Source organism: Hylobates moloch, unplaced genomic scaffold, assembly GCF_009828535.3.
Source record: "Hylobates moloch isolate HMO894 unplaced genomic scaffold, HMol_V3 SCAFFOLD_6, whole genome shotgun sequence".
Taxonomy (NCBI): Eukaryota; Metazoa; Chordata; class Mammalia; order Primates; family Hylobatidae; genus Hylobates; species Hylobates moloch.
The window spans coordinates 126,136,461-126,154,144 of record NW_026652281.1 but is presented as its reverse complement, the minus strand read 5'-3'; the positions used below and the strand labels follow the sequence as shown (position 1 = coordinate 126,154,144).

General features: G+C 40.2%; 1 protein-coding gene across 5 annotated transcripts in view; it reads left to right on the top strand.

The window, feature by feature from the left end:
- The window catches only part of SH3TC2 (SH3 domain and tetratricopeptide repeats 2), a 139,047-nt gene that overhangs the window by 14,585 nt on the left and 106,778 nt on the right, over positions 1-17,684 (top strand). For all 5 annotated transcript variants that reach the window (XM_058440010.1, XM_058440008.1, XM_058440009.1 and 2 more), the window contains exons 3-8: positions 823-950; positions 6,623-6,728; positions 8,432-8,575; positions 9,652-9,853; positions 10,591-10,664; positions 12,795-12,990. In XM_058440010.1, coding sequence (XP_058295993.1) covers positions 823-950; positions 6,623-6,728; positions 8,432-8,575; positions 9,652-9,853; positions 10,591-10,664; positions 12,795-12,990 — 850 coding nt within the window. The remainder of the gene's footprint in view (positions 1-822; positions 951-6,622; positions 6,729-8,431; positions 8,576-9,651; positions 9,854-10,590; positions 10,665-12,794; positions 12,991-17,684) is intronic.

Genomic DNA, 17,684 nt, shown 5'->3' with positions numbered 1-17,684 from the left:
CCCTGCCATCAAACACTCCATCTCTGTCTCTTGACTCCATTAATTTTTTTTTCACAGTGCTCTTCTCCATCTGAAACTATTATGTTTGTGGAATTTCTTGCCTAGTTATTCACTTACTAAGAAGAATACAAGCTCCATCAGAACAGGGACTGCCTGTTTTGTTCTCTGCTGAGGAGCCCGTAAAACAGCTTCTGGCTTATAGAAAGCTCTCAATAAGTATCTGTTAAATGAATGTGCATTTTGGAGAAATTAAAGGTAGACTTTAATACATTAATTACCCTGATAAACATTAATAATTGCAGTATCAGAAAAAACAGGTTAGAGAAAATGTGTTTATGTGTAATGTGTACATGTTTATATATATATGTGTTTATGTGTAATGCACAAAGTATATGTCTATTACATATGATAACTTTGACATATAAGTACATTTCCTTAAATATGGACAAAGTCCTATTGATTCTAAACTTTCACAATTCATTCACAGGGAGTGATGTATGTCCTAGCTGGTCCTGTGTTAGCACCATTACATCAGTGCCAGGCAGTGTAGGAATAAACCTTGTACAAAGCAGAAATAAACAACGTGAGTGCATCAACTCCTGCAATTCCAGAGCCCTCCTGGGTTCAGTATGTGTTTTTCCTCTAGGGAGGACTATTTAAAGGGGTGCTCCGAGGAGTGTTAAGACCACTCTGATCTGTAACTAATGAGGACACCAGTTGAGGGTTCAGGTATACATGTAGGGGAAACTGTGGGCTTATCTAACTCTTTCTTCCTTTTTATTCTATTTCTAGCCTGATCCTTCTCTCTCTGTTCTCTTTAAGACCTGACACTCTCCTTCTGTGTAAAGAGCCGCTCCAGGAGGTGTGTAAATGGACCTCTACAGGAAGCTGCTCGGAGACGGCTCTGGGCACTGGAGAATGAGGCCCAGGAGGTGCACGTGCTGTTTAAGGTGAGCATGAAGGAAACAGGTGAATGCTGAGTGCTGACTTGTGTCAGTCTGCTACAGGATCCCCAGCACCTAAGACAGCATCTGGAACAAAGTAGGCCCTTGGAAAAAACATCTAATAGGTAGACTGAATGAATGAAAGATTCTGTGCACATTCTCTGCACAGGAGTGGATAGGAATGGGCAGGAACTTCGAATGGGGCAACTTGGAGTTGTTGAGTTAGAGAAAATTTGGTTTCAAATCTTCTATTAGTTGTGTGATCTTTGACAAGTTACTTAACCTATATAGAATGGGAATTGTTATAATACCTACCTCATTAAGTATACTTTTTTTCTAATGTGGTAATTTCAAATTGTTTTTTTACTGTGATACAATATACATAACATAAAATTTTCCATTTTAATCATTTTTTAAGTGTGCAATTCACTGTGGCACTAAGTACATTCACAACCTATCCACCTCCAGAACTTTTTCATTATCTCAAACTGAAATTCCATATCTATTAAACAATAACTCCCATTATCCCCGTGTCTCAGCTCCTGGTAACCACTAAGTATATATTTTTAAAGTACCAAGATTGCCAATCAAAAAACAATACCTTATAAATACTTGGGTGAGAGGAGGAAAAAAACAATAAAGTAAATAAACCAATTTCTCATCTTTCATAGTAGGTAGATAATATCTTCATTTGTTAAAACCAAGGAAGAATGGTATGATCAAATTATTTACAGTTTAGGATGTACTAAGTAGGAGAACTAAAGTCAGAAATGGAAAAAAGTTGTTTCAACTAGAGGAAGGGAAAGGATAATATTACTTTACATAATAAACTAGTATGTTCTAGTTACTGTTTACAGTTTCTGCATGAATCTGGTACAAACTGAAGCAGAAAAGTGGTCTAAATGTCATGCAGCAAAAAAAAAGATGATGTCTGGTTTTTCAGGGGGGAAGTGAGATTGTATGAGTAGAGAGCTTGGCATTGTGTTTGGTGATATGTGTTCCATAAAAAGTAGCTACTTTTTTTTTTTTTTATTTTCTGGTCTTAAGTTTTATTTATTTATTTATTTATTTATTTATTTTTATTTTTTTTAATTTTTAAGTCTTTTTTTTATTATACTTCAGGTTTTAGGGTACATGTGCACAATGTGCAGGTTTGTTACATATGTATCCATGTGCTGTGTTGGTTTGCTGCACCCATTAACTCGTCATTTAGCATTAGGTATATCTCCTAATGCTGTCCCTCCCCCCTCCCCCCACCCCACAACAGTCCCCGGAGTGTGATGTTCCCCTTCCTGTGTTCATGAGTTCTCATTGTTCAGTTCCCACCTATGAGTGAGAACATGTGGTGTTTGGTTTTTTGTCCTTGCGATAGTTGACTGAGAATGATGTTTTCCAGTTTCATCCATGTCCCTAAAAAGGACACGAACTCATCATTTTTTATGGCTGCATAGTATTCCATGGTGTATATGTGCCACATTTTCTTAATCCAGTCTATCGTTGTTGGACATTTGGGTTGGTTCCGAGTCTTTGCTCTTGTGAATAGTGCCGCAACAAACATACGTGTGCATGTGTCTTTATAGCAGCATGATTTATAGTCCTTTGGGTATATACCCAGTAATGGGATGGCTGGGTCAAATGGTATTTCTAGTTCTAGATCCCTGAGGAATCACCACACTGACTTCCACAATGGTTGAACTAGTTTACAGTCCCACCAACAGTGTAAAAGTGTTCTTATTTCTCCACATCCTCTCCAGCACCTGTTGTTTCCTGACTTTTTAATGATGGCCATTCTAACTGGTGTGAGATGGCATCTCATTGTGATTTTGATTTGCATTTCTCTGATGGGCAGTGATGATGAGCATTTTTTCATGTGATTTTTGGCTGCATAAATGTCTTCTTTTGAGAAGTGTCTGTTCATGTCCTTCACCCACTTTTTGATGGGGTTGTTTGTTTTTTTCTTGTAAATTTGTTTGAGTTCATTGTAGATTCTGGATATTAGCCCTTTGTCAGATGAGTAGGTTGCAAAAATTTTCTCCCATTCTGTAGGTTGCTTCATCCCCGGGATGCAAGGCTGGTTCAACATACGCAAATCAATAAATGTAATCCAGCATATAAACAGAACCAAAGACAAAAACCACATGATTATCTCAATAGATGCAGAAAAGGCCTTTGACAAAATTCAACAACTCTTCATGCTAAAAACTCTCAATAAATTAGGTATTGATGGGACATATCTTGAAATAATAAGAGCTATCTATGACAAACCCACAGCCAATATCATACTGAATGGGCAAAAACTGGAAGCATTCCCTTTGAAAACTGGCACAAGACAGGGATGCCCTCTCTCACCACTCCTATTCAACATAGTGCTGGAAGTTCTGGCCAGGGCAATCAGGCAGGAGAAGGAAATAAAGTGTATTTAATTAGGAAAAGAGGAAGTCAAATTGTCCCTGTTTGCAGATGACATGATTGTATATCTAGAAAACCCCATTGTCTCAGCCCAAAATCTCCTTAAGCTGATTAGCAACTTCAGCAAAGTCTCAGGATACAAAATCAATGTACAAAAATCACAAGCATTCTTGTACACCAATCACAGACAAACAGAGAGCCAAATCATGAGTGAACTCCCATTCACAATTGCTTCAAAGAGAATAAAATACCTAGGAATTCAACTTACAAGGGACGTGAAGGACCTCTTCAAGGTGAACTACAAACCACTGCTCAATGAAATAAGAGGATACAAACAAATGGAAGAACATTCCATGCTCATGGGTTGGAAGAATCAATATTGTGAAAATGGCCATACTGCCCAAGGTAATTTATAGATTCAATGCCATCCCCATCAAGCTACCAATGACTTTCTTCACAGAATTGGAAAAAACTACTTTAAAGTTCATATGGAACCAAAAAAGAGCCCGCATCGCCAAGTCAATCCTAAGCCAAAAGAACAAAGCTGGAGGCATCACGCTACCTGACTTCAAACTATACTACAAGGCTACAGTAACCAAAACAGAATGGTACTGGTACCACAACAGAGACATAGATCAATGGAACAGAACAGAGCCCTCAGAAATGATGCCGCATATCTACAACTATCTGATCTTTGACAAACCTGACAAAAACAAGCAATGGGGAAAGGATTCCCTATTTAATAAATGGTGCTGGGAAAACTGGCTAGCCATATGTAGAAAGCTGAAACTGGATCCCTTCCTTACATCTTATACAAAAATTAATTCAAGATGGATTAAAGACTTACATGTTAGACCTAAAACCATAAAAACCCTAGAAGAAAGCCTAGGCAATACCATTCAGGACATAGGCGTGGGCAAGGACTTCATGTCTAAAACACCAAAAGCAATGGCAACAAAAGCCAAAATTGACAAATGGGATCTAATTAAACTAAAGAGCTTCTGCACAGCAAAAGAAACTACCATCAGAGTGAACAGCTACGTTTTTTTGAATTTTATTTTATTTTTTAATACCTGGAATTCAGGAACTGGGAGACACTGGCTGCTATTGGTACTGTAGATTTTCCTTTATTTTGAGTCTCATTTGGTATGGCAGGAGCAGGGTTGATTGAAAGAACTGGTCTGCTGGGCTGAAGCTTGAGTCAGACATACTTGTGGGTTAAAGTTGAGGCCTGGAGTCAGCTAGATCTCAAATCTAATCAAGGCTCTGCAACTTACTCGCTGAAGGTGACCTTGAACAATTTACTTAACCTCTCTGTGCCTTGGCCCCTTTGAATATACAACCGGGATAATGCCATTTTTCATTAGATCTAAGGTGCCATTGATTATAAAATGCACTGTTATTTTATGTACTTCCAAGAAAGAAAACAAATGCTGCCAGTTTGGTTGATGACATACTTCCTTATCTTTTAGTTCAGAAGTGGTTAAATGTGATAAAAGCACATTTTGGAATGGACCAAATACTGTCATTGCATTCTCTTCATAGGGCTTTTGTGGGAGTTAAATGACATATTGCTCATAAAGCTCTGGGTGAAGTGCCCGGGATGTAGTAAATTCTCTGTAAGTTGATTTTTACCTAGCACCCCTTCCCTAATGATGGATCTGGGGCCTCCTGGGGTTTGGTATGGCAGAAGGAACCCCAGAGTTCTGATTTTACTGAACTGGGGCTTTTCTTCTGGATTCTTTTATCTTCTTCCTCCTCTAAGTTTCCCTCATGATAGAGCTCCTGGAGTTGGTACTGATGACAGGATCTGGCCTGGTGGAGGGATGTTCTGACCATCACTTGTTATAGTCAACTCCAGAGGCTTGGACAAACAACAGATTTAAGGGAAAACTAAGTCTGGGCAGTGATTCAGACCTGCTTATTTTTTAGGTATTAAAAAAAAAACTGGGCTGGGTGCAGTGGCTCACGCCTGTAATCCCAGCACTTTGGGAGGCCAAGGTGGGTGGATCACGAGGTCAGGAGATCGAGACCATCCTGGCCAACATGGTGAAACCCCGTCTGTACTAAAATACAAAAAATTAGCCAAGCATGGTGGCGGGTGCCTGTAGTCCCAGCTACTCGAGAGGCTGAGGCAGGGGAATTGCTTGAACCTGGGAGGCAGAGGTTGCAGTGAGCCGAGGTTGTGCCACTGCACTGCACTCCAGCCTGGTGACAGAGCGAGACTCCGTCTAAAAAAACAAAACAAAACAAAATAAAACAAACCCCAAGAGGCTTATAGTCTTCCTCTAGCTCTCCTTGTGAGCATTTAAATTGGAATGCCTTCCTGGGGGACAGTTGGGTGACTGTTGACTGCATTTTAGGATTGAAAATATGCATATCCTTGCATTTCCAATTGCACCTCTTAGAAATACTTGTGTTAAAACAATCAAGAATGTACACAAAGATTTAGCTATAAAGATGTTTATCACAGTACCATTTAGGATTTTAAAAAATGTCAAACAATCCAAACATGAAACCATAAGAAAATGATAATAATTCATTATGTTAATGCAACAATGGCACATGTAACCATTAAGAATGGTGTAAACTTTGTGATGACATAGAAGATGCTTTGCAAAATATTGCTTAGCAGCAAAAGAAGTTTGCAAAATAATTTATGCAATGTGATTCTATGTATGTGAAATAGTTATATGGAAACTTGTATAGGAAAAAAGATTCAAAGTTATTACATGAAGGTGTTAACATTGATGATCTTTAGGAATAGGGACTAGGGATGATTATTTTTGTGTGTTTTGGTTTTTGTGTTTTCAGCTTTGTATTAATAAAAATAATCATTAGACATAGATTCACAATCAAATTTGTTTCCAAGATGCCTTCTATGAATCATCGTCCTTTATCCTCCCACATACACTTTTTTTTTTTTTTTTAACACAAAAAGTAGCATTCTCTGCACATAGTTCTATTCCCTGGCTTCTTTTTGCTGCTGCTGCTGTATAGCAGTATTATATCTGGAGCCTATATCAGTACACAAAGAGCTTCTTTCTTCTTTTCTGTGGCTGCATAATACAATATTTCACTTTATGGATAAATTGTACTCCATTTTAACCAATCTCTTATTGATGAATATTTAAGTTGTTTCCATTTTTTGGTGATGTAAAAATCAATGCCATAATCAAGAAGTTCGTACAGAGTATTTGGTCTATATATGAGCTTGCTAATGGGACACTTCTGTCATCCCAGGCTGACTCATTGTTTCCTTTACATAGGACCTCTCAGCAAGGTTGGTCAGTATCCAGTCTCAGAGGGCCCAGTTTCTCATCACCTTCAAGACCATGGAGGAAATCTGGAAGTTCTCCACCTACCTTAATTTAGGTATGATACAAAGCAAGCAGGTGGAGGATGACCTCCTCCACAGTTTAGCCAATCTGTAGGACTTGACATTAAGGAATTGGCCTGGCTCTGGTAATTAAGAGAAATAGAGCCTTAGAAAAGATGGTTAACTTTTGAAATATCACAAAGTGCCTCAAACTAAATCTAAAGCAAATATTAACTATTATTCTAAAATGCCATATGAAGAAGTTTGCTTTTTTGTGTCCAGGGAGATCCTTTTTTATTAAATAACCAATCAATTGGAAAACAGTTATTGGTCATCTACTAAGTTCAAAGTACTGAAATAGATGTGAACTTGGTGCTAGTGTGTGTGTGTGTTTTAAACTATAGGGAACTAATCTTGAGTAAGATCAAAGTAGCTGCCCAACATAGTCAACAGCAAAGTTCCAGGTGTTTTTTCGCATGTATTTGGAAAAGAGTTAAAAAAGAAATAGAGAAATTATCTGCTTATAGCAACCTAAGGCTGCAGCGTTTTCTAGAAGGTAAAGAAGGACACTGGGATGCAGCATCAGTTCCACTGTGGTGGGAAATTGTTCACCTGCCTTCTCCAGAGAGAACAACTTATAATGGGGAAGTTAAAGTGAAGTCAAAAAAAACAAGAGGTCACCTAATTTGATGGATGTTTTATATCTCCCAGAAAATGCTGGGCTCCATGCCGACATACACAAGGACAGATTTTGTGCAGGGGTGGAGGGTCAAGACGACTCATGACTGGAAAACATAAGGTATAATAACTTCTCCTCTTATGGTCTGGAGATCTGCTCTCTGCACTACACATCTCCTTCCTGACCATCAGACATCCTCACTATTCAAACTGTGCTCCATAGACTGGCTGCGTTGGCAGCACATAGGATCTGTTAAAAAAAAAAAAAAAAAAAAAAGGAAAAGCTCAACCCTATCTCAGACCTTCACTAAGCATTTGTAGTTTAATAAGATACCCATGTGATTTGTGTGCACACTAAAATTCAAAAGTGCAATTATAGAAGATACATAAGGCCTAGATCAGCGCAATGGACAGTCAGGATGGAAACAGGCTTTTGCATCTTAGGAAAAAGAAGAAGCCTCAAGAGAAGCAATACGAGTAGTTCATGCTTATGGCCATGTTTAAAATACTATATATAATTATTAGAGCTTTACAATTTACATAGTTTTTAGTCTGCTTTTACCAGAGAGATCTTCTGGGCATTGGAGGAGGGGCAGGGTCAGAGCTGGTGGGTGGAAGCAAATCCTGACTCCTGAAATTCACTGAGGGGGAACCATGTAGAACCTCCTCAGGCACTGCATCATCAAGGGCACAGTGGTTTGAACCTCAGGTCAGGAGAACTTTAAGGGGGCACTAGGAACCCCCACAGTCAACACTGTAAACTTGGAGACCTCCATGGATGTATTAGAAAAAGGCAGTTGGTTTTGGTCATCTCATTATGCATTTGTGGAAACCCACAATATGTTGAAATAGTAAATAACATTTAGAAACGACTTGTATTTCCCAACAGATGTTGAGAAGACTCAACTCATTCTAGAAAATGTCTAGCTTTGCCTCTTACGCTGTTTTAATTCCAGTTAAATGGCAGGTTGGGGCTTGTGGTCTGGGAATCAAGCTCAGGAAGGAATTTTCTCACTCTCTTCTGTGCTCAGCTATGTCAGAAATCATTTTGTTCAGAAATATTGTTGGCTTGACTTCTTAGGCTACGTATCCATGTGTCTGGAACATCTCCTCTTTGACCACAAGTACTGGCTCAACTGCATATTGGTGGAGGATACAGAGATCCAAGTGTCTGTAGATGATAAACACCTGGAAACAATATACCTGGGACTCCTGATACAGGAAGGTGAGTGCAGCATAGTGGTAGAGATGGGATCTTATTCAGATATTTGCTACCAGAGGCCCTGAAATAAGCAGGATGCAAAGGGAGGGAAAAATCATTCAAACACGGAATATTCACAAATGAACCCACCTGTTATAATAGTACTTCGAACATTCCTCTCAGTTCAACACTGACATTACATGAACAGCTGTGCTGGTCAGTCTCACTGATTGATGTTAAAACTGCTTGGAGAGTTTTACTAAGATACCCGGGCCAGGTCTCCACTTAGGCCCATTAAATCTCTGAAGGTGGTGGCCCAGGTATTGGCATATTTTGGAAAGTTTTCCACATAAGTCTAATGTCTACCCAAAATTGAGAAACACTTTTCTAAACATGTGATAAAATTTGATTGTAAAATAAAGTTGCAAATGTTGCAAAACTTGAAGTTTTTTATGAAATTGAGGAAAGTGATATTGAGGAACCTCTTGGAGCACCTCTTGATCTGTTTATAGGTGAGAGTCCCATCAATGTTATCATCTACCAATTAACAACTATGAGGTGGATAGGCCTGATGACATCACAGACACATGGAAAGAGCCAGATTTGCATATGATATTTTTGCAAAAAGGATTCTTCTTATGATTGCATTGCACAAATATTGCAGGAAGGAAAGAATTTAATATCATGCTATTATAAAACTTATTGGAGTAAATTATATTCACCCAAACTAATTTAATCAATTCTTTTTTGGTTCTAATTTTAATCATGAGGTTGCAACAATAAATGAAATTCTATTAAATATAAATATATTTTCACAAGTTTTCATCTCTTTTTCAAGATAAGTCCCAATTAAGCCTTTTTCTCATAGATTATTAGAAATGTTCGTGTCTGTTTTAACTGAATTCCCTCTCAATGGCTTTTTTCTTCCTGGTATCAGTTTTCCGGGGATCATAAGGCCTCTTTTAGTGTCTCCCCTGTGAAATGTCTACTTCCAGGAAGAAAAGTACTCCAGCTCTGGATAGAAACATTACTTTGTGTGATAATCCCTTTTCACTTCTTGCTACTCCTTAGAAAGCCATTGCTTTTCTCATTATCCACAGGCCACTTCTTCTGCAGAGCCCTGTGCTCTGTGACTCCACCAGCCGAGAAGGAAGGGGAATGCTTGACACTTTGCAAGAATGAGTTAATCTCAGTGAAGATGGCAGAATCAGGGTCCGAGTTGGAAGGCGTGTCTTTGGTGACAGGTCAGCGGGGCCTGGTACTGGTGTCAACCTTGGAGCCTCTGCCTCTCCCTTTCCACCAGTGAGTAGCCATCTGCCTCCTGGGAGCAAGTCCCAGAGCAGACTGAGGTCTGCACAGAACAGAGTAGGCATGCTTTCATATATGGGCATCCATAGTGTGGAGGAGAGAACAGATTCTGGGTGGGTCTTTATCTTTCTGTCTTTCTCTTTTCTTTTTTAACAATCAAGAATTTTAACAATCTGATGGAATTGGAGACAACTCAAAATTTCACATTGGCATTGTATCTAGGAGCAAATATACCGCATGACCGCCAATGTAGTGTTTCCCTGTGTATGGACTGGGGACCACTTATCTGGGCCTCCTTAGACTCTCTTGGGGTTGAGTCTAGGAATGTGCATTTTAAATAAACTTCCCAGAAGATGCTTTTCACACTAAAGTTTAAGGATTCCTGCTGGAAGATATGATAAACTTAAATATACAGATTGACAATAAACATTACCCCACACCATGGACCTGTGTGGCTCTGGCAGACATCTGACAGTTCAAATGTAAAGGGATTGTTTGTTAGTTATTTAACTGACAGACTACTTTCGGAGCCACAAAATATCCCAGGTCTGCTAACTTCTCACCTTTTCACAGGTCCTGGTGGAAAGTAAGTTCTCAATAAACGTTTGCCATCATTTAAATAAGAGAAAAAACAATACTCATCATCATCATCATTATTCTGATGGACTGTTCTGTTCATTGTTGCAATTTTTTGAAATCCGTGTTTGCAAACCCCATGTTTTCATTGGCAGGTGGTTCCTAAAGAATTATCCAGGAAGCTGTGGCCTTTCCAGGAAGAGGGATTGGACAGGCTCCTATCAGATTGGTATGGCTGAGTCAAAAACATAGTATTGTTAGGGAGATAATGTTATCCTGCCTCTCAATTTTATCTGCAGGTTTGGAGTCAGTTGATGTGAATTTCTGTCTCATCTCTGCTAAGAACTGGATTGAGGGAAGCCAGTTTATGTCTGTGCACATGGTTTTCCCTGCCTGTAAAATGAGAGGTCTCAATCCAGGGGGCAGCTACAAATGCCTGCAGGTGTGGGCAGGACACACAGATGCTAGAGGGCCTGGATGGAAGGTGTTAGGGAATGGCAGGAATAATTAGGGATTTTAAGATATATGAGTGAAAAAAAGAGCCTGTTGTGGGCCAAATTAAATGTTTTGTGAGCCAAATGTGGCCTGTGGGCTGCCTGTTTCAATCTCTGGTCAAAACATTTTCTAATTTCCCTTAGAGTTTTGTAAAATTAACTTTGAATTTAGGAAGAGTAGAAATGTCTGGCACATAACGGTACTCAGTAAAAATTTGTTGAATAAATGAATTATACACACACACACACAAGTAATCTCTGTATGTGTGTATACACACACATATCTGTAAGTACTGTAGATCCATATCTACTGGATGATGAAGTCCACCACTTTGTAGACATCTAGAAATACCTTCTGTTCGTCTTCATCCTTAGAACTCCCCTTCACCCCACTCCCACACACTCCTACCACAAAGTACAATTTTATAAGTGCTGAGCCCAAATAACACAAAAAAAGAAACAGAAGGATTATGGAACCCAGACATCAGATCTAATCAATTATTGATGACAAACAAGATTTTTAGCTTCCTAAAGCAGTACAGCCTTGTAGTTAGAACGCAAGGCTTTGAAGTCTGTTCTGGGTTCAAATTCTGGCTCCTGGACTTAAAACCAGTGTGATCTTGGCCAATCCACCTGCCCTATATTGCAATTTCCTCATTAGTAAAATGATGCAATAAAACCAACTTTAATGTTGTTATGAGAACCAAACAAAATGACATCCATAAATCACTTTGTACAGTTTCTCTTACAATGTAGATATTTAACACATGGTAGATCCAATCAACCCACAGAACAGTGAGAATTTCTGATCTTGAAAACACAATCTAGAAACTTGACCAAAAATGTCAGAAAAAATAGGCTAGTAGCTTTAGCAGAGAAGCTAAAGCAAATATGGAAACCGAGGCACATAAAAGCCTTTATCTCCACCAGGGTAGGATTAATAGAGACGCTAACCAGCAGCCTGAAGATTTAAGCTCTAGACCCAGTTTTGCCATGCATAAGATCCTTAGGCAAATCTCATACCCTCTCTCTCCCTCTGTAATCTGGGAAAAGGGGATTCTGATAGTTTCTGTGCCCTTTGAAGCTCTTGAGAAGACCTGAGAACGTGAGTACAAATTGTACTTTGTAAACTGGACAGAAAAACATTCATCAAAAGGTCATTGCTAGATCCTAGGTAGGCAGTTTATCAGACTGAGTACCATAGTCAGAAAGGGAGTCTTTTAGATCTTTCTAAGTCATTAGCAGCTTTCTATTCCACCAGTGGTAATGAGGCTAATGTTTATTGAGGGTTGACCAGGTACCAGGCATTGTGCACTATATCTCTTTGATTCTCTTTAATATTTATAAGCAGCAGGTATTCTTATTATCCCCATTTTCCAGTTGGGGAGACTGAGGGTCATAGAGGCCAAAGGAGCTGGAAGGACGTGGAGAGCTTCTCTGGTCGAGTGGTTCTCACACACTGGTCTATGGATTTGTGCCAACCATAACAAAGCGTTTACATGACATTGGCAAAATCAGACAAACCAGGACAATACAGTGAGCTTTCCAGTTTCCCATAAGCTATGTTTATTCATTTTTAAGGCATATCCACTATCTGAGAATCTTTTTTTTGTGTTTGTTAAAACATCTTTTCTTTGGTGAAAGTGGATTGTAGTTCTTTTAAAAATATGTCCTAGTTTGGCAAAATGAAAAGCCAATTGTCCTGAGTCATTCCTGCCAATTTATGGGTGGGGAGGGGAGTGAAATGTTACTGGTCCTTGACATTCTAAAATCTGGGAACCCCTCATTTTCTATTGCATTGGAAGGTGATGGGAAGCTCAGCTGTTCATGTCGTCTGTAGCTGATCTGTGTGCTATTTTCCACAGGCAGAGGACGCTGTAAGGCCTTGAAGGGTTATGAGCCAGGAGAGAAGGATGAACTGAGTTTCTACCAGGGAGAAAGTATTGAGATCATCGGCTTTGTCATACCTGGGCTTCAGTGGTTCATTGGAAAGTCGACGAGTTCAGGACAAGTGGGCTTTGTCCCCACCAGGAACATAGATCCTGATTCTTATTCCCCAATGTGAGTATTGACAGTGAGCATGTCCTGGAGCTGGGCTGCCTTTCCCAGGGGTCCCTCCCCGCTGTGAGGAGATTTGCAGTTGAACTTTGAGGGTGCCCTGGTAACATGGAGCCACAAAAGCACATTCTGACACCGAGGTTGATACAGAGAGTGATAGAAAGGAGAGAATGCATCAGTTCAGTTTATTTTAACAGGTGGTCACTGAGGATTTCCTCTGTGCAAGGAGGGAAGCAAAACTCCAAGACAAAGGGCGTGCTGTTAGGCACTGAGGATGTGGTTTTGGTACTTGGATCCCGCTACCCACCCTGTCTAACCAACAGGGCCCCTTCAGAGGAAGGGCACACACGGGGAGCAATAGATTGGCAGCATGCTGATCCCACTTAGGGCTGGGAGGTAGGTCCCTTGTAGATCTTCACTCATTCAGCTATCAAGCTGAATACCAATGTGTGACTTCAGCATTGGCTAGGAGGGCAGAGTCTTTCTCTTACTCTTTTCTGCCTTGAATCCAGAAAGGCTGGTTCTGAGGAGCAGACCCATCTGCCTGGCCAATCAGGAGAAGGTGACCAGCCTGCTCCACCCACCCTGTCATGGAAGGACAGAGATATGGGGTATTGCTCCATCTTTTTGGAGTGGGCTTCCTAAGTGGGGATAGGAAACAGTAGAAAGCCTGGGCTCAGGAAGTACATGGGGAAAGGGAGAGTTGGCTCCTAACATTGACACAACATTGCGCCCCACACTGGGAAAATGTGGCCCAAGAAATATCTAAGGATCTGAACAGAGACTGAAATTCTTTCTCTTGTGGGAAATAGCCAATGAAGAGAGCAGACCAAGGGGCAGAAGCTCCCTGTAAGCCCTGCCCTTCGTGGGGAGAGGAGGAGACAGAAGGTTATTTTTTTCTATGTAGAAATGTGGGAGTCCAAATAACTATAAACAAGGAAGACCACTCATTGATCTCCTGGAGAGGTGTGGAGAACTATTGGGACTTGTAAGGAAGAAAAGGATATCAAGAGAACTTCATGAAGAAGGTGACATGTGAATTAAGCTTTGCACAATGTAAAATATTTCAACAGATGTTGATGGGAAAAGAGGTCATAGGTAGGAAAGTGACTCAGTGCTTGAAGAACGACTCATGTAGTTGGGAGGAAGTTACCAGAAGGGCATGTCCTGGAGAAGGTACGCTGGTGCTGAGCAGGAATGGAAGGGTCGCTTGGAGTCAGAAACAACTCCTGTCGGCCATCCTGTCCCTCGCCCACCCCAGCCCCTAGCCCAGCTCCCAGACATGCCATCTCTCAACATGAAATGCCCTGTGTCATGAATCACCATGTCCAGAAGGGCATGGTGCAGCAAAGGTGGGTCCATGCTCTGGAAACCTGGGAATGCCTGTGTCAGGGCCCTCTCCTTAACCTGGTGGAGAATGGGGAGCCACTGCATGTCTCTGAGCAAGGGTGACATATTATATGACTGGACCTTTTCTCTGGGAAATGAAACCTGGCTTTGGGGGAGGCATGCATCATCAGGGGGAATCTGGAGGCAGGAGACCAGCGAGATGCCTAGGGTGGCACTTAGAAAAGGGTGAGAATGGAGAGGAGAGGCCACTGCTGAGGACCAATTGACAGGAAGTCAAAGATTCCAGGAGCTTTACAAATATGGATACCTGTGTTCTGCTTCCAGAGGCTGTCATGTAACTGGTCTGGATGGGGGCTGGGCAATGATATTGATAAAAGCTCCCCAGGTGTGGCTGGTGGGCAGCCAAGGTGAGAACATTGCTCTGAGCCACCCCTTCATGTTACCACAGGGGGAACTGAGGACCCCAGGGGTGAAGGGGCTGAACCCAAGGCCTTCCCTCTGGAACCTTAGAATCCTGACGTTAAATCCAGTGAGCTCTCATTAGATGTCCTGGTGATTTTAAATCCTGACGTTAAATCCAATACATTCTGGTGAGAAGTCCCAGTGAAAGGGAGAAAGAACAAAGAGGATGGAAAATAGGAATGGGGGAAGAACCCTGGAGGATGCCTCCATTTACAGAGCAGAGGAAGAGAGAACACAGAGAGGAGACAGAGGAGCCACAGAGCATAAGAAACAAGCTGAGGGGGAGGCAGGGCTGACACCTGTGCTGTCATCAGAGAGGTACAGCAGGGCCAAGTGAGGAAAGGCCTTTTGGACTGGCCATTGGGAGGTCTTCCGGAAGCACAGTAGCTAAATGGCTTACAGAGTTGCGGAGTCAGGCTGCCCAAAAGGCATTCATGAGCATGTGAGTGCAGCTTGTGCCTGCACTGGCTTACCAGCTCTGTGTCTTTGGACATATTCATTTATCTCTCCATGCCTCAGTTTTCTCATCTGTAAAATGTGTAGAATGTTAGCACTTGCCTAACAGGATTGCTGTGACTTTAAATGAGCTAATAATACATACAAAGCCCTTAGAATGGTGCCTGGCACAGTGTGTGTGTGTGTGTGTGTGTGTATGATCCACAGGCACTTGTTCTTATTGTTGTTTGTGCCATTGCCATTGTTGTGGGTGGTGATCTTGAGAGGCAGTTTTAATAGGATATTGGGGACAGGTGTCATTTTCATAACTTGTATTTGGACTTTTGCACCTCACGCTAATTTACCTCAAATAACAGTAAGTCAGCACTACTGAATTAATTCAGTCATCACATTTTCACTGGCTTAGTTGTAAGGGGTCCTCTCACACTGAAGAGCAGTGTCCTCCGTGTTGTGTGAGGTGGACTATGACGTTCTCCTGTGCCTTGTCAGTTGTGGGACCCAATGCACCAGAGATTGCACAATTGGTAGAGAAGGGGCAAATGAGCCAGAAAACAGGGAGGGGTGGCACAAGGAGAAGAGGGGAACTGGCTCCTTGCATATCCCCAAAGCACTCTCCAGATATCAGAGCTCCTTGAATCACAGCAACCGAGGAATGGGTTTTGAGCTCAGAGGAATGACCCAACTCCGCGCAAGCAAGCAGTGGAAGTCTCTGCATGCTGCCTTCTGACTGGCCACTGGGTGTCACTCTTCGTCTATGTTCGTTGGGTGTCAGGGTCTGAGAAGAAATTTAGCCTTTGCTGAAGTGTCCATCTTCTCCGTGTAGGTTCTCTTTTTGTGCTTGTATATTACTCCCTAAAGTATGTGTGTATACTTAAGTGCCTAAATTTAAAAAAAAAGTAAGATTGATAAATTAATGTACTCAAAACCAGAAAAAAGAACATAGGAAAAAAGCTAGTATTTTATAGTATTACAGTTAGAAAACATTCTTTTGTTATATCCCCTCTTTTATTCTTCATATTGCTTGTGTCTTTATAATTCAGTTTCTTGTGGAATCTATTTTTGCTACTAATAATTTTGGTCTCATAGCCATTTCTTTGCATGATGTGTCTACGTGTAATATATTTTATTACATATTGACAGCAAGTTGTCCACTTCTTCATAAAGTATCTATTTTAGTAGCTATTTCAGTGAAGATCTGTGGGTTACAAATACTCTCAGTCCTGAATATTGGCCTTCTTAAATATATATAATACTTAAAATATACTCTTGAATGATAATTTAGCTAGGTATAGCATAACATCTTCAAAGTTTGCAGGAAAAAATAACTTTAACTATAAAATTACAAATCGATGTTGCCAGGGCCTTGTCCATTTTGTTAGTCTTTTCAGAGAATCATTTTTTCTTTTGTTGACCATCTTCATTGATTTTTGTTTTTATAATGATACTTCATTAATGACAGCATTTGCCTTGATTATTTTCATCTACTTTCTTTGTTTTTATTTCATTAATTTATGATCTTATCTTTTATATTTAATTCATTCATTCCATGAAATTGAGCTGTCAATAGTAATTAAACCAAGAAAGGAGGTGTAGGAAAAATAGAGAACTTAAAAAGACCTATAAGCATAAAGAAATGGACATCATGTTAAAAATGATATTATTTTTATTTATTTTGCTCAGGACTTGGTGTGTTTCTTCAATATGAAGATTCATGTCTTTCTTCAATTCTGGAAAATTTTCAGTCCTTCTTCCTTTGAATATTGCCTCTCTCTCATTCTTTTTAGTCTCTCTTCTGGAATTCCTATTAGAGGTACGTTGGACTTACTCTATCCTCATTCTTGCTTAATCAGTTCTTTTATATTTTTTATCTTTTTGTCACACCAGGCTAAATTCTGATTGATTTTCTTGACATAATCTTCAGTTTCACTAATTCTCACCTCTGCTATGACTAAACTTGCTGTTTAACCCACCCATGTAGTTCTTAATTTCTGTGCCTTTATTTTCCATTTTCTAGGATTTGTATTTTGCTATTTTTCATATATGGCTGTTTCTTCTCACAGTGTTCCATCTTTTCATTGTAGCTTCTATTTTTTCTTATTATTTCACCTTTTTAATCATTCGTATAAATTCTTCAGATTATTGTCATTTCTAGTTTTTTATAGTGTTAATATAGTTATTTGTGCATCTGCTGGCTCTCTTTGTGAATAGTTCATTTTATTGCACGGTTTGTATTTTTTGTTACATGAACTAATTTTCAACATTTTAAAAGATGGGCTTTATATGGATCCTGGACTGAAGAAAACCTTGCTGACTAGGTTTTGCATTTGCTTCTCCTGGAACCTTAGGGAGTAATGATCCAGGACTGATTTTTTACTGTTAATTCTTGGAACGTGCTACCAACACCAGGTAGTGTAAATTTAGATCCCACA